The sequence below is a fragment of the Euprymna scolopes genome, chromosome 1 (assembly GCF_053919585.1).
Source record: "Euprymna scolopes isolate OS-2025 chromosome 1, ASM5391958v1, whole genome shotgun sequence".
Taxonomy (NCBI): domain Eukaryota; kingdom Metazoa; phylum Mollusca; class Cephalopoda; order Sepiida; family Sepiolidae; genus Euprymna; species Euprymna scolopes.
In genome coordinates this window covers 136,727,546-136,751,444 of record NC_136482.1, presented here as the reverse complement: position 1 = coordinate 136,751,444, position 23,899 = coordinate 136,727,546, and the positions used below count along the sequence as shown (strand labels likewise).

The 23,899-nt window shown below is 30.0% G+C and overlaps 1 protein-coding gene across 2 annotated transcripts in view; it reads right to left on the bottom strand.

The window, feature by feature from the left end:
* LOC145280053 (nucleoporin 88-like) overlaps positions 1-23,899 on the bottom strand; it is a 910,024-nt gene that overhangs the window by 541,652 nt on the left and 344,473 nt on the right. For both annotated transcript variants that reach the window (XM_080131737.1, XM_080131747.1), the window contains exons 3-4: positions 14,387-14,512; positions 7,127-7,384 (exon numbers count right to left, since the gene is read on the bottom strand). In XM_080131737.1, the coding sequence (XP_079987863.1) occupies positions 7,127-7,384; positions 14,387-14,512 (384 nt within the window). The remainder of the gene's footprint in view (positions 1-7,126; positions 7,385-14,386; positions 14,513-23,899) is intronic.

Below are 23,899 nucleotides of genomic sequence, written 5' to 3'. Positions count from 1 at the left end.
ATTCATGGCATTTGACGTTTTTCATTGCAATTTTATCCGTCTACTTGACAGCAGGTATAGTGGTTAAAAGCGCTGAATTTTGATCCCAGTTTGGGGAAGTTGCACCAAAAAGCTGTTATACAGTGAAAAAGTCTGTGAATGACTAAAAATGCTCCCTTAGGTTGAGCATACAGGCAGGTGAAATAACAAATTGCCACTAATGTATCATGCAATGCTCTTTGTGTAAACAAATGGAGCTTATAGCGTTTGACAATGTTTATTATTGTAATTTCACTTACTTATTTCTCAGTCTAGGCAGTATAGCTTAAGGTAGTGGCTGGTTAAGCTAGACTGAAGAGCTACGATATGATGAAACTGTAACTGGCATATATACATATTAGTGTTGGGACGATTAATCGGAATCAGAAAAATTAGAACGTTTTGGGGTATCAAACTCGGTATTGGAAAAATTATAACCTAATTTCCAATTCGAAACAGATTCTTTTAATTTTTTGTTTTTGACAATAAAAAAATGAAACAAGCACAATTTATTTATTTTTTTTTATTAGAAGTTGTTCATTTACAACATACGACTGAGAAGGGCTACAGAATGGGTTATAAATCTCATTTACAGATTTCATATTGATTCACAGAGTTTAATTTTATTTATTGATTATTTATCAACAGATAACTTACCTACTCCCTTTGTAAACTTTTCGCATCTATTCACTAAATGTCTATCTGTCCTCATCTGAGGGAGTTTACTTGATTATTAAAAAGTTTTAAATGTTCTGGATGGGTTTTTTAAATTTAGTTGGTGCCAGCTGTACATTGGTGGTGTCTGTCATCGGCTTCTTCTGAAATAGTGAAAGTTATATGGCGCTTCTCTTTGGATGCAAGTGAAAAATATAGATGAAAATCTTCAATGAGTTTATTAAAATCTTGGATGAAATGCATAAAGAGAAAACATTCTGAAGATTTTCTTAATTAAAAAAGAAATTATATCTACATTCAAACTTATTCAAAAAGAAGAATAAGATTAGGACATTCATTATTGTAATTAACAGAAAAAGAGAAGAAATGTTAAACAAATATGCAACAAATAAATGTTACCAAAAGCAAGACTTTTCTACATACATTTCTTAACCGTGTTACATTAAAAAACAGCTGACAGTTCCACTTTTCAAAAAACTTTCCATGTTGATGCATAGTTGTTACTGTTATGTAGAAATTGCCTGAAATTCATCTTGACGGATTTTTTGTATTCAACTCACTTGAGTCATTTTCAAAGTAGTTCTCTTTATTAAAATGATGAGAAAAAAATAATATCCATTTATTCTTCTAAGTGTACCCAATTTGTGCACAAGAAGTATGATAATGAAAATGAACAATAACGCTGATGTGGAGAAATGATATTTGGATGGTGAAGCCTGGGAGTACCATTAGAGCACAAGATGGAGCATATGTATGATCACAAGAGTTAGCAGTAAGTTGAGAAATTTCTGTCATTACAAATCAGCAGAGCATTACTACTGTTTATCCAGGGAAGCATGTCAGGCATGTGTATGCAGTGTGATGATGTAGAGAAATGATGTGAGAATGCTATGATAGATGTGAATGTGAGTCTTAAAGACAAGCTTAGATCTGATGACCTCAGAGTAAGATGCATGCAGACAAGGAGACTCCAATGATATGGCTATGTTGAAAGAATGAATGAAGAGTTCTCCGGCTAGTAAATGTAGAACAGTTGAGGTAGTAGGGTCAGTCAGCAGAAGAAAACCAAAGAAAACATGGGAGGAAGTGATAAGTGTGGACTTGAAAGAAGGATAAAGATCTGACATGTTAATTTAGAAGTGAATGTCTTAAAGTATTCTAATGCATACAAGCATATAAAAATGAACATTCACCTGAATGATGATCGATTGTAAATGGATGAATTCTAGCTTCAAAGAAGGGATGCCATTCCCTAATCGGTCTCTACTATGAAGTTTAATTTGGAGGAGGGTGGGGAGTGGAAGGTAATGCTGGAAAGTTAGCAAAAAAATTACTTACTTTACAATTAACCATTGGTTCAAGTGGTACCACTAACCCTCAAATAGCAAGCCCAACTCCTAAAATAGAATAAAATCTTTCCTTGACCCTACAACTAACCCTAAATTCAAGCTACCCCCCCCCCCAAAAAAAAAGAATTCTCTTAAATATTATTAATCCTAAGTTTAAGTAGCAAGCCCCCAAAACAAAAACAGTGTAAAACCACACATAATTGCCTTACCCCCCCCCCCACCAACATAGAATTTATAGCCCATAGTAAATAAAAAAATTAAAATGACACAATGTCCTAAAATGTTAGAATGGCCTGGAAATGAGTGATTATTTTTATATTAACCTCATGCCTGAAACTCTCACCTTAAATTCTAAAATAAAACTGTTCTCCTTTCCACAAAGTTGTCCAGAATCTTCTCACATAATCATTTAAATTAAGTATAAACTCTTTTTTTTTTAATTATTATTTTGGGGTTTGAGAGGTGAAGATGTTAATCTACAATACACTTCTTTTTTCATACTGAAACTATGCTTTGAATTTTGTTTAATTCTGTCAAAATTAGATTTTTGCATAAAAAAACATTATGTTCAAAGATTGTGTGGGTAATAAAATCTGAAAACATAAAAAAATATGTTTGATCCAGGAAATAAACAAGAGAAAAAAACATGCTGTTAGCAAGAGGACCCCCCCCCCCAAGTATGTGTGTGGTGGAAAAAGACAAGAAATTTTGATTAAACGAAAATCTTTTACCTCCCCATACTTGCATCATTTGCTAGAGGCAAAGAAAGAAAGAGGAAGAAAGAACAGGAAAAGAAGATAAAGCAAGGAAGAAAGAAATAAAATCCAGCCATAATAACAAAATCAAAAATCAGTATAAAAAAAAAAAAAAGATTTAAGGAAACATTTTTTTTCTGAATGTCAAAGAAAAAAAGTGAAATTCCATTTTTTCAAATTACAAAAAGGCAAAATTTCTACAAAAAAGCTGAGGACTCATCCCTAAAAACCTGGTATAATCTAAATTATTATATACGTATAATTTTTTATACAAATTTAATTACCTAATTTGAGATTTACCTTTGATGTTTAACTATTCTATTCAGTAAATATTACATTAACATAGAAAATACAATAAAAATAAAATAAATAGTTAATAGTATATGTTAAAATATGGACATTACATTTAGACTTCACACATTTTTGTGTTACTTGCTTTGGGGAGTGAGAAGGAAAGTCAAATTCCAAAGAAACAAAGAAAGAAAGAGTGTAGCAATTATAAACATTTACTTTTTAGCGTTTGTAGGAATTATTTCTTAGTCTCACTACAGATCACTGTTAACATTGTTATTAACCTCACAAGTCAACAAGATTGCTGCTTATTTTCTGTTATTAAAAGTATGACTGAATTTAAAAAAGGGAATTATTTTGTTTTAGTATTTGGAAAAAGATTTTTGTTACACATCAAACTTAGATTTTAAGAGGAGCAACTATACAGAAAAAAAAACTTTATTCATCATATTAAAAAAAAAAATTCTTTTTAATTAATTAAAAAGAATAGCCTGCCTTTTGCTGCAGTTCATCAGCGAAATTCCTAAATCGATATTAATAGTGTGTGAAAATTGTGATAAAAGAATCAAACTGGCTACAAAAATGGTGCTATTCACCTGAAAATAGGAATACATCAAATCACACCCAAATTAAATTATCAAACTATCATTCAATATACTTGATACACAACATTTCATCTGATTTCAGTAACAACTTGAGCACAACAATTAGTGACACCACCGTATTAATTAGTGCCTCTTCAAAGCTATACATTGAATTGCAAAAAGATGACTCTTGGTGTCACCTAGTGTAAAGAGTCATGTTTCTAGGTTTCATAAGTTTGCGTGTGGTTGAGACCACACAGATGCAACCTGTCAGCACGGTGTCAGGTAAACTGGTAGTGGCTTTGTCACGGGTGTCGGGTGTGTTCTGTTAGAGTTTCTATGGATCAGAAGTGAAATTAGAAACCATCTTGACAGGTGTGACATAAACAGATCTTGTGATAGTCACAACCACTTTATGTTCATCAAGTTTCTTTGTGGTGATGGTTTCTTTCAGTAGGATAACTGAAAACTTTCTATTGTTATAGATGAATTGAAAGAAAATCCCAAACAATTACATCAATTCCAGTCCCACTTGATTGACTAGAGCCCTCATTTCTATCTCCATAAAGTACATTAATATATTTGTATGTATAGTAGTCATACATAAACTAATTAATTGATCGTTATGAATTTTGAAATCGAACTGTTAGTTGTAAGGAATCATAATGTGGGCTATATTTAGTTTAATTTACGCAAAGAGGTTAGAATCTCTTTGTGAAAATTGAGATAACTTTAATTTTTGTAAAACGTTAACACTAAGTATATGATCATGGTATTCCCTGAATTTCTGTTGATTTGGAGTGAATTTTATTGGATTTTAAGAGAGACATAATATGAGACACAACCTCCAATTTAAGAATTCAATCTTTTAGATTTGCAGTGAATTTGATCCATAGTCATTAGACCCCAATTAAAAAAAGATGTAATGAATTCCAATGTTGTTTTAAGATCTCTTAAGTTTAAGCCTTAAATTTTAGACACTTTCTAGAATTAAAACCATGTACTGAATTTTATCAAAATCGGTATAATGGTTCTTTTTAAGAGAACCACAGAAAAAGAAAAAACAAATAAATAAAATAAATGAATAAAGACAAATTAATAGTACAAAATAATTAAGCTAAATATCAATATAAAAAAAATGCAAATTATATTGAATAACAACACATGCCTGATAATAAATTATACATCTGAAACAGATAATTTCCAATTTCTGTGAACCTGCCATGCATGTTTGAAAGTTGAACAGACACCTAATGAAGGGACGATATCTCAAAATATAGCATCATGGACACATCACCTGACCACCTGATGCAAGTAAAAACACCCTACATGTAAAATATTGTATTAAAAAAAAAAGAGCATATGTATACATGAATTGGATCAATAAAAATGAAACTGCATAGCTGGTTCCATCATTATATCTAAAGTTGCATCAGTTTGAGTCACACGTTTGCATTGTTCTGCTTTCTATAAACTTAATTTTCTTCTTATATACACATTAAATAATGCTTGAAGTAAACTACCAATTATTATTATTATTGCAATAGAACTACTATTATTGTTCTTTCTAGAGATAAGGTTTAGTAGCATTATATCTTGATTTTAGTCATCATAAGGAGACATAAAATGGTGTAAACTGTTCTGGTGATTCATTTTACCCGTCCAGGGATGGGTATTCTTCTAGTTCTGTATATATTTGATAGAATAATTATATTTGTGCTTGCAAGAGATACATTCTAATAAAATTAAAATCGCTTCTTTATTGAAATTTTTAAGATTAGGAATTATGTATTGGTTACTATTGAATAACTGATTCTGTCATTATGCATTACACATAAATACCCTTTTATGATTATAATCTCTTTCAATTTAGTGTAAAATAGCAACACATGTTCAATTATGTACATACAATAGGTATAGTTCACTTCAAATAGCCTTACAAGAATTCATTGTGCTGTAAAACAAAGAAGTGAAACAGCACTCTTCTATTATGATGATTGCTACACTTGCAACCTTCTGCCAACAATCATAGGTAAAGTCACAAGTTCAGCTTGTAGTTCATAGGAAGTTTCTAAGTACAGTAGACAAGATTGAACATTGTTAGATAACACAACATCTGAAACAATAATAATGGCAACCAAAACATGTACACCAGATGACTAGAAGCAATGTTGTTGCAATGTTTAGATGTGGGAATGTTAACATAGGGTTCAAATAATAAATTTCCATATAAAGTTAAAAGTGGGGTGAAATTTTCAAATTCGAAATCAAGTGAGAGCTAGTACCTCTGAATAATTATGTCGACATACCAGTTCTCATCGGATCATCACAGTTAAGCAACACTGAACATGGTCAGTACCAGATGGGTGACCATTTGGGAGTACCAAATGCTGTATGCAGGAGGATGTTGAAACCTCTATTCAAGAACTGTAAAAATGAATTGTTGTCATTTCTCCTGACAGAAATATACAAGCGACTAGGGACAGCTTGTGAATTTGATATTCTCATGAAACTTCCTTTCTTGAAGGAAGCCGGTTCAAGCAGTCTAGGGTGAGTGCTGTTTTGGTAAATATTTAGGCATTAATACTAGAGACCAGAATTGGAACATGAGGGGAATGCACAGGGAAAATTATTCCCTTTTCAGTAACTTAGGAGACAGAGCAGTTATTTTGTTTTTTTTTATAATTGCTTCTCATGAAAAACAGGTAGGGGATCTTATATATATATATATATATATATATATATATATAGATAGATAGATAGATAGATAGATACGATACAGAAAAAAAGAGGGATCTTATATATATATATATACATAGATACTATAAAAAAAAAAAAAAATGAAACAGATGTTCAAATGTGTTTGTGATGATTTTTATTAATGTTTACAAGAGTTGTTGTTATGAAGAAGTAAAAGACATTTGCAATGACAGAGATAGGAAGATGTAACCAGAAACATATAATTTGCAGATTCCATCAACAAAGTGAAAGCACTGGAGAATGAAGAACAGTCCAACTGTGTTACAATCTAAAATTTAGTGATGAACAATGATTTGTGTTTAAAACGAGTGATATTCAAGTCATCATATTTTTTGTACTTATGCAGAATAAAAACCGTGCTATTTTTTTCACATAGGATTTTCAAGTTAACTTCAATTTTTAATCATTTCTTTATTAAATTGTTAAGTAAAAATACAGAATGGTTAAAAAGCTCCCCTCCTCACTATTTCATGTTAAGAACGGGTTTCTAAATAATATCATTTCAGTATAGTTTGAGTACTGATTTTTATGTAAAATAAAGTCAAAAATTTTATGCTTTGCTGTAAAAAAAATTCTTTTGGATGGGAACTTTCATAGCAATAAAACAAAAGTAAAAATTGTAAAAAAAAAAAAAAAAAAAAAACAAAGCAAAAAAAAAAAAAAAAAACAATAAATGAGAGAGAAAAAAACTTACTTGGACATGATGTCAGTATAGAACATCAATATTTCACCATTTCCCTGTAGAACAAAAATTGGCCATGCTAGTGTATTTTTATTTCTTGCAGACTTCAGTTTTGATGGTACATTAACAGGTGTTCCAAAGTCAAAGCTCACAGCTCTATCTCCAAAAACAGAATAGAGGGAAGGATGCATTGATGACATACTTCTACTATCAATTTGGCCCAGAGAAATTACTTGTATCATCTTGTCAGGCTCATAGATATTATGAATCCTGTCAAAGAAAAAAAAAAAATATATATAATAAAATATGAATCCTGTAAAAAAATAAATAAAAAAATAAGTACAATATGGAATTTGCTTGAATATTTTTACTTATTATTTCACTCACACATTAAGTGTAAAATACATATTCATGTTGAATTTCATAGAATGAAATTAGTTAAATAATTTTGGATTTTTTTTATATATATACCAATCTTAGAGAGATTTGGTCCGTCTGTCACAATTTTTTTAAAAGTAATAAATACGTGGAATTTGTCTTGTTTAGAATATCAGATTTTTACTTTTACAAATGAAGAATATTGCATTATCAAATTCTCCAGTTTGATATTCTACCTATCAGAACTTCCTTATGAATAAAGCCTAAAATATTACCTTAAAATAATTATATGTTGAGTATGAAGTCATAACTTTATGATTTATATCAAGTTTACAAAATATGAATTCAACCATAAGCAATAATTTTTTTTTTTAAATAAGTAGATAAACATTATCAATAGGGTTTGTTTATTATTTTAATAATTCAAAACAATTTATTTTGCTATAACTACATATTGCATCTATTTTTTCAACAAAGCAAAATATGCTTCCCCTGCTTGCTTATATTGGTTAGTACTATAAAAAGAAAAATATGATATATTGTATTATGTGATTAGGAAGTTAGATTTGATCTGACAATTTTGAAGCCGTATGATTGGTTTGGTTGTTTCTGTTTTATGGCATATCAACACTTTTCAGTTTATTTTATGCTGAATCCAGTGATTTTGAAGAAAAAGGTTTTAATAGAATATATTTGCTTTTTTGTTCAAGTGGGTTTCTATTTAATCCATAGTTGGGACCCTAACAGGTACTACCACACCGGAGTGGACCTGGAAGCAATGGCAATTAAGGGGTAGCTCCACACTCCCCAAAGCCCACAAGCTGGGGCCTCACCATCGGATATAGTTTAAGGTTATATCCAGGACTGAAGCCGTATGAGTACAAATGGTAGTTTGGCTGTTACAGAAATGAAGGATATTTAAACAAACAAACAATGTGTGTATATATATATATATATATATATATATATATATAAAATTTGTTAAAAAATTTTAATAGTTGATAACATTTCTTTATTAGGATAAGAAATTGTCATTAAAATTTTTAGATTTACAAATGCAACATCATAAGACATGTTTTGATATTTTTCTGATGTATAAATTGGTAATCTGAATTATTCAAACTACTAATCTAATCCTTGTTACATTCACAACAATTTGGTAAATATAAATTTGGTAAATATAAATAAAAATAATCCGGGATTTTCTTTGAATGATTTTTCCAGCATTTCCTTGGAGCTTTTATTTTTTTCATTAGTTTTATAACTTTTCTTTGTATGTCTAGAATTATGATAACAAAAAGTGAGGGTCATTTATTACAAACTATACTTTTAAATTTCAAAGGAAGAGTACAAACTGTATCCCCACGCACACATCTCCAAAGTGGTTGGAGAGAGAGGAGGTGGAGGCCCTGTGAAAGGACAGGAGATATATTTGACCAGTTTTATAATTGGCATAATTCAGTCATGTGAATGTTTCTTCGAGAATCACATGAATGCTTCCTATTAGATTTATCACACACATCCACACAAACGAAACAATCATAAATATTTTTCATTTTCTATGAAATAAGACATAAAATGGATGTTGGTGTCATGAGCCTGACAACTGATGGTTAGTGATGATTTTAATGGAAATATTCCAGTTTGGTCAACTAAACAATGAGCAGATGTCAATCAGTTACTTTTTAGGTGGCAAGGTTGGAGAGGTGGGCAGATCATGAGATTATTCAGTTTGTTTAGAGTTTCAATTGTGTTAGAAACAATTAAACAAGTTTGAAATAGAAAAACAACAAAAAAAGATCAAGAATGAATATTCTTAAGATGTATCTATTGAACCCGAATGTTTTGTGATAAAAGTTATTTTAAACATGTGTGAAAGACTGACTGACAGAGCCTCTTATGAATATGCTTGGGCACATCTACTATATAAAGTTATTGTGTCGGATTTTTCAAGTTAAACCTAGATAGCTATACATCTGATGAATTAATATTTGATTTTAAGTAGCCATATCTTTCTTTTTTATCCTTGCAGAATATTCTTTATACTAAAAAATAATTTGCTTCAGTTTCTTTCCCAAAATAATTAATCTGGCTAAGAAGACAATTACAATGAACACAGTTTTAAATAATGATCTAAAAAGCTCAAAATGTAAGGGAGATAATAATTCTCATTTTTAATAAGTAAAAATATGTTATCCCCCTTACATTTTGAGTTTAAGTACAGTTAGTATGCCTCCATTCAATCTGTGCATTTAGCAATGGAAAATAGCTATTTTAAACAGAAGTGTGACTGGCTGACTGACAGACAAAGCTTCTGATACAGATGCAAGAATGCATAAAATTTTTAATTCTTTTTTCAATCCATTTGCTAGGTGAATTTTCTCTGTATCACTTAAGTTTCTAAAAAAGTGATTATCCAAACGTGTAAGATCAGAATGAAGAAAAAAAAATTAATAAGGAAAGATTCACCATAGATAAACTTGGTAAGAACCCCCCTTCCCCGCCGAAATTTTTATCTACCGAAGTGACATAAGGCCGCCCACTGTCAGTTAATGTGTGTAAGAAGCGAGATTCTTTTCTCAATGCATCAAAGCAAGTCTATTTGCCCCTCAATTACAAGTTCAACTGTCCTGTTTCTGACAGCATCTCTACATTGATTGCATGATTTTACTTGATATTATTCTGCCAAACTTTCACAAAAATGTCAAGCCAAACTTTCAGATAAATGTTTTTTTTTTGTTTTTTTTTTTTTTTTTTACTTTAGAAACATTATTAAGAAGGTTAAGCGTTTTAATTGACTTCCCCCTCCCCAAGACTGACATGGACTTCTGCTGATCTGTATCAATTCTATTATTTAAACTACTGTCATCATCTTCAATGTTATTCTCACAACATTTCGGAGGATGTAATCTCCAACCTTCTTTAGGTGTATCTTGTTGAACTTGGGAATCTGCCTGGAATTTCAAACAGAACCTTTTATTTAATCCACAGGGAAAGCATAATCTCATTCCGTCAGCCATGACCGAGTAGTAGTCTTCAGTAATTTGTAATTGTATTCTTAATATCGTCTACACTGAATCAATAATCACCAGTAACGTTTCACTTGTCTTTTTTTTCTTTTTTTTTTTTTTAATTTACTGCCTTTTCACCAAATGCCCCAGTGCCACATAAATGCACAGTGCCACATAAGGGGCTTCTATTTGGAACAATTATTATGTAGGGAGTTGAGTAGCAAGAGGTCTGTTTACATTACACTTGAACTTCTGGATGTCAGTACAATTAAGGAGGCAGGGACCAGGGCAGAAATTCCAAAGTTTAGTAGTTCCAGGGAAGAGACTATTTGAGTAGAAGACTTTCCGGCATCTAGAGATCTCTACAGTGTAGAGGTGGGATTTTGCTGCTTGTTGAGTTAGTCGGGAGTATTTATGTTGGGAGCAAAAAGATGTAAAATTTTGTCAGCGGTTGGAGTTTGGTTGATAGTACAGGACAGGTTGGCAACTCTTTTCTGAACTTAGTCTTGACAGCATTGAATGTTACCGTCCATTTATGTCCCGATTCCACTGGAGATGTTTTTCTAAGGTTTCAGCCATTTCCTTAGATGTGTTCATTCGTTTTCCCCTCGTATCTGTTATAGAGCATGGTGTCATCAGCAAATATACCCATCTCGGAGACAATTTTATTAGGGAGGTCATTTATGAGTATCAGAAATAATAAAGGTTCAAGGATCGACCCCTGAGGCACACCCACATTTATATCATATTGTTTTGACGTATGACCACTGAAGACAACTTCGATTTTTCTTTTATTTAAGAAGGATTTAATTAAGTATTCATCCAGTAATGCTATATAATTTGATTTTCATGATAAGACCATCATGTCATACCCTATCAAAGCCTTAGTTATATCTACGGTTACTGCTCTTGCCTGCCCTGCTTTATCCAGTGAGCAGTATATACGTTTAGAGATTATGGTTAGGATATCTGCAGTAGAACAGGCCTGCCTAAATCCATACTGCTGGTCAGAAAGAAGTTTAGTATCTGTGAGGAGGTGGACTAATGCTTGATTAATGAAGAACTCATATTTTGGTGAAGAGAAGGAAGAGGTTAATGGGTCAATTCTTTCGCCACAATACTTGTAAACTGTTGCCACAGAAACAATTTTCCAGCAGTCAGGAAAGCAAGATTCTGTAAGGAGTTGGAGAGAATTGGGGTAACCTCAGTGGAGCTAATTATGTAGCTGGGATAAGATAAAGTCAGCCTTTGAGGTGCCTAGGTCTTTTATATCACAAACTTGGGAAGGGGTGATTTCAGATCACTAAGTGTGGCTTCTGTCCACAAAAAAAAAAAAAAAAAAAATCTGAGACAGAGTGGTTTGCTGGGTCCAGAGTGAAGTTGGAGATGAACTATCAAGCAAGCAGGTTAACCTTCTTGGTTGCCATACAAATAACCTCAAGGTAGTTAGATAGTGAGGAAATTGTTAACCGTCTGTTACTAAATTATCATAAATTTTCCGAAAATCTCGAGTTTCCAAGTTCTGCAACTGTATACGATTTTGGTGGTTTTGGCATGTCTTGTCTTAGCTGCAGCTATTTCAGACTTATAATTATTTCTAGCTTCTGTATACTTTTGTCTATTTTTACTGGACTTATGTCAGATAAATCTACAGTATGCATGCTGCCTTTGAGCAATCACTTAGAATGAAATTTTATTTAGTACTTTATCTGTTATGCCATGTGGAGGATTACACTGGCCAAAACATTGTGAGAAAAACACTCAAGATAATACAAATTCTGTTTGCCATGTTATTCATGATTTCTAAAGCTTGCATCATCTGGCAATATGTTACAATTGTTAAGGTGTTTGAAAGATTCAGAATGATTTCTTCAACAGCCAATCATTATTGGAATCCAAACGATTCATACTACCAAATTTCCAAGAAAAATTGTTGAAACAATTTTTCTTTTTTTCATTTTTACACTTCTCAAACGACATTAATATTTTTTATGCATTCAAAAACATGTTTCCATTTGCTGCAGTTTTGAAACATTAAACGATTGACCTCAATAGAAAACTATAACATTTAAAAAAAAATGAAAATAGGATATAAGGAAACACAAACAAAACAAAAATTTCAAGTTATTATTTCAAATATTTTTACATATAAAAAGACTAGAAAGTCTGTGAGGAGGATGAATATACATATTTTTTAATAAAACAGATCTTAAGTTACAATTTGTATTTGATTTTTTAATTATTCGATATTGCTTTTTGCTTTTTAATTGATGAAACAAGTCACAATATGCGCAAATAATCAGTTTTCAGACAAAAAAAAAAAAAAAAAATGGAATTAAAAATCATTTGCAAATCCAGAATTTTTTTTTTTTTTTTGCAACTTAAAAAAAAAAATAATAAAAAAAAAAAAAATGCAAATCCACCATTTAACTCTCACTCATTCTGGGCTAAATTTTATTTATGGTTAAGATATGGAATCTTACATGTTTTTTGTTTTGTTTGTTCTTACCAATAAAAGTCATCACTTATCAAGACAAAAAGCCACTCGAAAATAAATAAAATGTATATATTGTCAGTTGAATGATGAAGAATATTATGAGAGGATTGAAAATAATTGGAATGAATAAAATGACACATAAGCGCAGTTTATAACAAGTGTGCATTGACATTAGATTTAAAGGCAATCATAGTGTAGTCCTCTAGGAAGTAATCATGGGATAATGAGTTTCAGATATAGGAAAGAAATTGTTCATGGAAATTCCTTTTTTTATATATATAGACATCGCTTCAGACAAGGCATGAAGCCACTTAATGAAAGGAGTTAAAAGAAAAATACTACTTCAAGGTAGATGAAGGAAGCAAAGAAAGTTTTTTACGGTGATGATAGATAAGTTGTTGCTGTAAATATTTTAAAAAGAGGAACTAAAGATTAAAACTCAGTCGGGCAATTTTCATAAGAAAATATTCAAGTAAAGAAAGACTAACAATATCTCTTCTGTGAGAAAAAGACTTCAGAGATAATTCACCACTAGATTTCGAAGTTGACAATATACTTTGTCAATGTAAGAGAGAGTTTTCTGAGCAGAACCTCTACAGACAATGGCAACAGTATTCCATTTTCATAAGTATTTGATTCTTATATAGCTAGAGAATTAAATAAGGAATCAAATATTTTCTAGTGCAGTAGAATGATCCAACTATTTTTTCCTGCAACTTTAGCAATGGATTGAATATAAATATTCATTTTTAGATCTTGGGTGAAAGTCAGTCTCAAAAGTTTATCAAAACTAGGGAATTCTTCAATTCATTCTAACTAGAGAATTTATTTTAGAATACAATAGAAATGTTATTCTTGCTTGCAAGCAAGTCCATAAATAGAATATGATTAACCTGAGAATATCCTCTTTCTGTACATATCTATACACGGAATACTGTTGGTGCATCTGCCACTAGTCTCTCGCTCCTGGATAAAGTTCAAAAGAGAGTCACCAACCTAATACGTCCTGCTCTGTCGGCCAAACTCTAACCTCTGTCCCATTGCTGAAATGTGGTATCCTTGCGCCTGTACTTTAACAGCTCGGATGAACTCAAAGCACTAGTACCTCCTCGCCGTAAATACTTGGGACAAACCAGCCAAGCAGCAAAATCTCATCCTTCCAACGAACTGCTAGACTTTGAAATACCCTCCAAGACCCCTGCTTGCCGACTGTACTGACATGCAGAAATTTAAAAGTAATGTGAACAGACATCTCGCTGCCCAACTCCCAACATAGTATCTCAAAAAATCTGGTTTCAAATAGTAGTCCCTTATGACCGTTAGACTGTGCCTTGTTTGGGGTGAATAAATAGTAAACAAAAAATAAAAAAGACCAAGTTCTCTTACCTGATGATGTTGTCAGATGTGAGGAATGCAATATGACTATCTTCAGCACTTCCTGGATGCCATAACACTTGTAAGAGAGAAAGGTCTCCATGACTGGCAAACAGTCGTTCAGCCAAAGGAAATGTGCTGTAAAAAAAATAAAAAATAAAATAATCATAAAATGAAAATAAAAAATAATTAAGAAATATTTTCATTTTTTAAGACCTATAAAAACACCATTGGTAAATGGTACCAGATTTGCATGCTTTTTAAAGGTTTAAGAACAATTTTATTGTGATCAAGTTTTCATCATTAGAGATGATGGGAGTTTGGTAAACTATGATTTTTTTCATATTGCTGTTAATGTGTGTGCACACCACCACTACACACATTAGGAAGCAGGAAGACTGACCTTACCTTCCACCTACATACAACGTATTGGTAGACCCAAATGATCACTCATCTTGTACTGGCCAGGCTTAGCATTGCTTAACTTTAGTGATAACCAGTGTTAGTGCGATTGTATTCAATTTCATTTAGAAGAGTCGCATTGATCTATGGCATACGAATCTTAGGAACTTGTCAAAAATGCGATGAGGTTCAAATCTAATATCACAATTTCAACATTAACAATAGACATATTGTATTGTTTTTTTAGGAAATTCTGTTTTTAATGTTAGAAAAAATCCAGCTTACCAAAAAGAGACATTCCGGATTCATATGAAAATCAAAATTATTTCTGTTTACAAGGATGTTTTTTGTCATCGAATAAGCTATTCCAAGTTCATTGTTATTAGCCGTTTCATGAAACAAGTTCATTATTGAATTTAAAAGTGCCCCCCTCTTTTTTTCATAAATTGAAAAATACTCAAAATCAAGGATCATACAAATACTAGTATAAGTGGCCCCCAAAAAGTTAAAAATTTTTAATACCTGGTATTTTTTACATTAGGTTGGATAAAAGCAGGAAGATATACAATTCAAATTTATTTCAGGTTGTTTTAATTAAATCTATCTTTTTTCCAATAATTTCAATTCGGTGTTTGTTTTTTTTTTTTCTTCAAAAATATTTTGTATTCATATGTTCACATTAAAAATTATAATTGAAGTTTTTTTGTTTTTTGCAGCTTGATCATTTTTATCAAAACTTTTAAACGATTTTTATATGCAAATATTACATTTTTATTAGTACTTAAGCTGATGTTGGTTGTTTTTGTTTACATATGTTATGAACAAGTATGATTAAAGTTAGAAAACAATGTTTTTTATCAAAATTATGACGAACAGACATTAACTATACATTAATTTTTTTTCAATTAAGATAAATAGTATTACTAAGTATCTAGTTTAACTTAATACTTTCATATTTTAACATCATATTTTTCATTCAACTTTCTAACTGAATGCATCTTTATTAATGTTATGGCTTTACTTTTCCTTTTATGAATGCTCATGCAATTGCACAGACTCGTGACATTCTATTATGTACATTATTGACTATTAATATATTAATGTGATCGTTAACTGAAATGAGTGACGCAGATATCTCATTTCTATTACTGTCATATTAGTGAAAGCACATCTTTAGCAACAATCAAGTTAAGTACTTAACAGAATGTCAATAATCTGTAAATTACATTGACAATAATAATATAAACAGAACAAAACTAATGCTATTAAAAGTAGGTAACCGATTTTAAATGCTTAAGCTAGATGAGTATCTTGACTCATTGGAATAAGAGAGTGCCGTACATTTCCTCAAAATGAATGTTGCTATCAAATTGGTGCAAAAGTTAAAATTTAATCTTGAAAATAAAAAACTATTTTTTTTAAAAAACCTTTATTCATAACTATTGTTATTGTTGCTCTTTCTAACTTGATTGCATCTTTAAATGCTTCACATGTAAAATTCTTTGTTTTTATGTGAAATATGAATCCACCTCATCTTGATGTAAAACTAAGGCCATCTAAATGGTTTAAAATTAGTGATAATTCAATGGAACTAAGTAAGGTGAATATACATGATGGAGAATTTTGGTCAGTAGTGCTGTATGAGGATGAGCATTATCATGATGTTAACGCAAGGTCGTTTTAAGGTCAACATGGATAAGAATATTGCAGAAAAATATGAATGATGCTTTAATAATCTGAAAGAAAAAGCTATAAATTAATCATAGCGATATGTTTAAATAATAAATTACAATACTTTAAAATGATCCTTCTACAAACTTCTGCCCTTCGACTGACAGTGTGCGCACATGCGCAAGCCGCATTTATCTTAGATGGAACCAGCTTCTTCTGAAGGAGGAAGTGTCATGGGAATATTATATTTGCAGTCTACAGTTGCATCTAAAGAATTTTACAGATCTAATAAAATGAAAATCTTGGTACAAATACGCTTATGAAAAGTCAAAAATTTTGAATGGAATAAAATTAAAAAAACAATTTGGTAAGGAGACGGGAGTTACACCTTTCAAAGTTTTTTTTATTCTGGAAACATTTTGTACAATCTGTGTTAACAATATTTCTAATCCAGTGATATTTTTTAAAAACTTGTGTGCTCTTTCTGCAAAGCTTTACTAAAAAGAGTATTAACTAAGTGACAAGCCAAAGGTTACAATAAAGCCTTAATTATCAAAATAGCAGAATCAATACTACTACTAATACTACTAATGTGCCTATGGTTTAATATATCTATTCATAATGAGTATGTAAGACTGTGACCTTCATAATATGTCATTAAACGAGCTGAAAAATGACATCATCGCTGAAATATATTCTGGCTTCTTTGAAAACAAGCGAGCCATTTTAATCTTTTATTAATAGTTGATAAAACAAAACAAACAAAAAGGTATGCATTATTTTATGATCTTTGCCAGCATTTCTCTAAATTCGTAACTTGGTAATACCTCAGGCATTCACTGAAATCATCTTTGAATTTGTGCTACACATTTTGATCTTGAGTATCCAGGATCTGATTTTAGGATGGAATTTGTTGCAAACATCAGGATTACTTTGAAATCACAAGCAAGAAACCTGTGTTGGGTTACATGTTCCTTGTCAGAGATGACTTTGATGTTATTTATTAATGTAAGATTCCCCCTCCTTGGCAGGATGTAATAATCAATGTGCGTTCACTCTATGAGATCAGATGATTGTAACTTTCATGTATTAGCCATTGTATACTCCACTATTCTCCCCCTTCAGTCGTTCTGATGGTTAAAGACCTCTGCATAGCCAAACGGAACTTTGCCTATATGACCATTCCAATTACCACAAAATGCCTGGTATTTTTGAAGAGACCTCTGAGATTTTTCATGCAATGAGTCCTTTGTAATATCACTAAGGTCAATTTGGGGAGCATACATAAACTACACACCCAGTATCAATTTGATCGGAAAGATTCCATCAGTAATGCGTTGTATGTTGATCATCCAATCATTTCTCTGCCAGGAGATACCGCTGTATTTTGTTGCCAGACCAAAAAAAAAAGAAAAAAAGTTGTATATTAACTTCTTACCCTTTGAGATAAACATCTCGCAATCTAGTTTCCTAAAGAAAACAATTATTGATCATCCTATGAGGTATGGTCATCACTACTTCATCAGCTCATTCTGTCATTAAACCGATATTTAGAGATGCAAGTCTAAAATTATTCTGTGGATTTTTCTGTATGATAATCTGGTTAGCCTACTTCCGTAAGCATCATTGTGCCTTTTTTTTTTTTTAATTATCCTGCAGCTTGTTGATTGGTTGCTGCTTATCATCTATATATATAAAAACGAAAATGTGTGTATGTATGTATGTTTGTATGTGTGTCCGCTAAAAACTTTCGACAAACACAACAAAAACCGTCCCCTCGTGACGACGACCAGTTCTACGCATGCGTCAGATGACGTCATGACCTGATTTACTTTCTTTGAAGAACGGACTAAATTTCATGTACAGTTGGTTAGCACATTGGTTCATTATCTAAAGTTTTGGGTTCGAATCGTGGTGTGAGAGACGTCTTCTTTTTTTTTTTTTTTTTTTTGATTTTTTAAATTTAAATATTGAACCAGTGTTATTTAAGCCATTTTTCATGTAACGTTCGTTTTTTTTTTTTTTTTTTTTTTTTACTTCGCTTATTCACCCCCGATCACACACCCAAAAACACCCAGGTACCCACCGATTTTTTAAATTTTAATATCGAAACAGGCTTATTTAAGCCATTTTTCACGTGTTTTTTTTTTTAACGTTCGTTTTTCTGTTTTGTTTTTTCGATTTTTACATTTAACATCGTTCGTTTGCCTTACGTTAGTTTTTTTTTTTTTTTTTATGTTTTGATTACCCCCCCTTAAGTTTTAACGTTTGTTTTTATGTGTTCTTTCTTTACTTCGCTTATAACAAACAAACCTGGTCATTGACCTCATTTGCTGAATAGCTATTGCTGTTGTCGTTGTCGTAACGCTCTATGACTTCCGTGCGGGCACCTGTCAATTTGGTTCTTAAATAAATTCAAACATCTTTCAGTAACTCATTCTGGCTGGCCGAACGGTTCATGTTTTTTTCACATTTTATTTTCAAACTTCGCCTCAGGGCTTCGGGTTCGATCCTACCCCCCGCCTCGGTTTCTTTTTTATTTAAGAGCACACACACCTCCAAACACCCAGGCAACGCTGGGTACCCCCGCTAGTTCTTATATAAACCCAACTTTTACAGTTGGATGTTCTTCCTATCACCAACCTACAGTTGTAAGTAGTGGGTCTAGCCTTTGCCATTTCCTAGACAAAACCTATAAGGCAGCAGGTATTTTCATGAAGCTTAGGTCATCAGTTAAATCAGTTTAACAGAATTTAGCAGAAGGCTAAACATGAGATCCTCTCCTCTTTGACTACAACTGCACCCTAAATACATAGTTCAAATCCTATCAGATTTATTTATGTTGAAATTGGAATTAACTCAGAATTTCTTACCAAATAACAACTTATGTTCAATTAATCATATGTATGTTCCTGAAATAATTTGTTTTATTTGCTGGTATAAATAATATTGATAGGCATTTTCTTATTACATTCTAATATTTGTTGGCCAATGATTGATTTCTCTTTCCATTAGATTCATTGGATATCGTTAGGAGTTCTACTGTTACTATCACAAAACAAAATTATGCTTGTACTCCAAATTTCTGAAGATCAATGATGTTTCATTCTAAAAATATCAAAGTTTATCATCCTCTTGTTGATTGTATAAGACCTAAGTAAGCTATCCATATCGACCATCAAATAATTGTATCATCAGATTTTTAGTGGTCAGTATTTTATGTTCATAATCGTGATCTATGTTTTTTATGCAAAATAATTCTAATAAATTTTATATAAGTTTATAGCTTTGAAACACATTAAAATCATGTTTAATCGATTTTGTAATCTATCAACAAACACATTTAGCTTGTCTTTTGCATGGCGTATCAACTTTTGGGGGGGCTATTTAACACAATGCTTATGTGAAATGGTTCATTGTTCAATTGCTATTTTTTATACATAGATTATGGGGTGGTTTCATTAAATATTAAGTTTCCTTAAACTATTTTTTTTTTAACTGATGTAAATATATAGGACATTTCTATCATACGTCTAAATGATGTAAGTGTGTTTATAGTATTGCTGAATCCATGACATTAAGGTCTCGACATTTTGGCCAACGAACGTTTCAACAAATGGAAAGAACGTTTCAACAAATGGAAAGAACGTTTAGCAAATGGAAAGAATTCAGAAAATATAATTTAAAGAAGAAAATGAAAAAAAAAAAAGATTTCAATTTCAGTGTTTAATTAAAAAAAAAAAAAAAACATTTTTTCAATATTTTTTCCAAATTTTTCTTTTCAATTATTAAACATTGAGTTTTAAAATATTAAATGTTCAATAATAAACAAAAAAAGAGGATTCTGTAATTATTATAGACACAATAGAATTGATTACTTTGCTTTCAAAATTTTATTTTGCAATCTTCTAGTCTATGAATGTTCCCATTTGTTTTGATCTAATTCAAATTTTTAAAAATAAAAAAATTTCTTGCCATGAAATGCATAAGTTCAGTCATTATAACAATGCTATTTGCAATCCCATTCTGATCCATTCAGGCAAAATAAAAAAATAGATTTAGAATGCCCATCATATTAAATCATACCTTGGTTTCACCACTTCCCATCATATTTAATGAAAATCCTTTCAAACTTATTTTTAAAATGCATTTAATTTTTTCATAAGAAATCAATAATGCATGTATAAACATTTTTAAAAAAATCAATAATGCATAAACATTTTTTAATAAGAAATCAATAACGTATAAACATTTTTAATAAGAAATCAATAATGCATAAATATTTTTAATATCAATAATGCATAAATTTTTTTTAATAAGAAATCAATAATGCATAAATTTTTTTTAATAAGAAATCAATAATGCATAAACATTTTTTAATAAGAAATCAATAATGCATAAACATTTTTTAATAAGAAATCAATAATGCATAAACATTTTTTAATAAGAAATCAATAATGCATAAATATTTTTAATATCAATAATGCATAAATTTTTTTTAATAAGAAATCAATAATGCATAAATTTTTTTTAATAAGAAATCAATAATGCATAAACATTTTTTAATAAGAAATCAATAATGCATAAACATTTTTTAATAAGAAATCAATAATGCATAAATTTTTTTTAATAAGAAATCAATAATGCATAAATATTTTTAATATCAATAATGCATAAATTTTTTTTAATAAGAAATCAATAATGCATAAATTTTTTTTAATAAGAAATCAATAATGCATAAACATTTTTTAATAAGAAATCAATAATGCATAAACATTTTTTAATAAGAAATCAATAATGCATAAATATTTTTAAAAAAATCAATAATGCATAAATATTTTTAATATCAATAATGCATAAATTTTTTTTAATAAGAAATCAATAATGCATAAACATTTTTTAATAAGAAATCAATAATGCATAAATATTTTTAATAAGAAATCAATAATGCATAAATATTTTTAAAAAAATCAATAATGCATAAATATTTTTAATATCAATAATGCATAAACATTTTTTAATAAGAAATCAATAACGTATAAACATTTTTAATAAGAAATCAATAACGTATAAACATTTTTTAATAAGAAATCAATAACGTATAAACATTTTTAATAAGAAATCAATAATGCATAAATATTTTTAATAAGAAATCAATAATGCATAAACATTTTTAAAAAAATCAATAATGCATAAACATTTTTTAATAAGAAATCAATAACGTATAAACATTTTTAATAAGAAATCAATAATGCATAAATATTTTTAATATCAATAATGCATAAACATTTTTTAATAAGAAATCAATAACGTATAAACATTTTTTAATAAGAAATCAATAACGTATAAACATTTTTTAATAAGAAATCAATAACGTATAAACATTTTTAATAAGAAATCAATAATGCATAAATATTTTTAATAAGAAATCAATAATGCATAAACATTTTTAAAAAAATCAATAATGCATAAACATTTTTTAATAAGAAATCAATAACGTATAAACATTTTTAATAAGAAATCAATAATGCATAAACATTTAATAAGAAATCAATAATGCATAAATATTTTTAATAAGAAATCAATAATGCATAAATATTTTTTAATAAGAAATCAATAATGCATAAATTTTTTTTAATAAGAAATCAATAATGCATAAACATTTAATAAGAAATCAATAATGCATAAATATTTTTAATAAGAAATCAATAATGCATAAATATTTTTTAATAAGAAATCAATAATGCATAAATATTTTTAATAAGAAATCAATAATGCATAAATATTTTTTAATAAGAAATCAATAATATATAAACAGTTTTCTAATAAGAAATCAATAATGTATGGAGATTTTTTAAACCAAATAGTTATGAAGCATGATATTATAACTTATCTATTATATTGAAAATGTACTTAAAATCAACAACAAAAAGAAAAACAAAGTCGTTTTCATGTAATAATTGTGATCCATATTAATTTTTACTTCAAATAATGACAAAATTCTCCATGAAATATTTTTTAAAATTTTTTAATTGAATTTCAATACTAAATTTTTAATTACTTAAAGATTATAAATTTTTAAACATTTATTTTTCCCTACACTTAAATTTCTTATAAATACAAATGTCAAAAATATTGACCTTTAAACTGTAAAATAAATGAATAAACTTTATATACGACTAATAATATTGTGTTAAAAATAAAACGGGCCCATTTTAGTATTTATATTATACTAGCCTGGATGCCCAGCGTTGCCCGGGTGTTTGGAGGTGTGTGTTGAGAAAAAAAAAAAAAAGTGGTAGCAGGCAGGTTCGAGCCGTACTGTGAAGGAGAAAAGAATGTGAAAAAAAAAAAAACACAAAAAAATGTGACTTGTTTGCTGTTGCATCTATTCCCAAACCAGAAGTGACGAGGGTTAAAATTAAGGCTAGTTAATCAAAAAGAGGGGACGACTTTCGAAAATATCGGTGAAAAAAGCAACCTCTCCCTGTAGAAAAGTGCCCAGTTGAGGGTGAAGGAATTAATGTTTTGGGCCAATTTTTCGATAGTTGTTGTCTGAAGGGTCGAGGTTCAAAACGATACTGATCTTGTGAAAATTTGTTGTCTTTGTCGAAAGTTTTAGGCAGACATGCAAACATATATACGTAATAAACCAATATACTAATTGGTCCACTGACTTAGTCGGATTTGGACGTTAGAATTCACATTCGTCCGTTCTCAAAATTCTCATTATATTTTTCTGAAATTTTACATGAAGTTACAACTACCAAAGGGAGGAAGTGTAACATTGTTGGAATTTTGATAAAAATTCTGGTTGCATCCCCAGGCGATCAAATGGGGTAAAAATAGCCATTACATTTTACTGAAAATTACCCAAAAGCAAGATCATGTGAATGTACATCTGGAAATGTAATATTTGACCCTGGGAAAAATCTGGGGCTTGAGCCCCAGGTTATTTAAGGGGCTAATTTAAATTTTTCTCCTAAAATTTATACTAAATAGCGGTTTTAAATGGTACCAAATTAAAAAAAAATTAAAGTATTGTTTGTCATGAAGGGTATCATTTGGCTGTTTTAGCCCAATGTTTTACATGTTTAAATGAGCAAAATAGGTAACAGTTCTACGACTGATTTTGGCTAACCGTATCAGAGAAGTAACTCTTGTAGACTCAATTTTACAAATATTGATTATATATTCGTAGATTGAACTTAAATACATGCAATTGGTTTTCAATATAAGGTTACAAACTAGTAAGCAGGCAACTCATTTTTTTAAAGTGCCTTCTATACATAAAGATTTGACCTTTATCTGACTATACCTTTGTGGGGAGGCAAGTAAATAAGAACATGTCAATTCGGATTTGTTTTTCAATCCACAGTGATTCGAAAAAGTGGCCAAAAATAAAGAACAAATAATAACAAATACATATTACCAAAGGCGAGATAAGTTTCT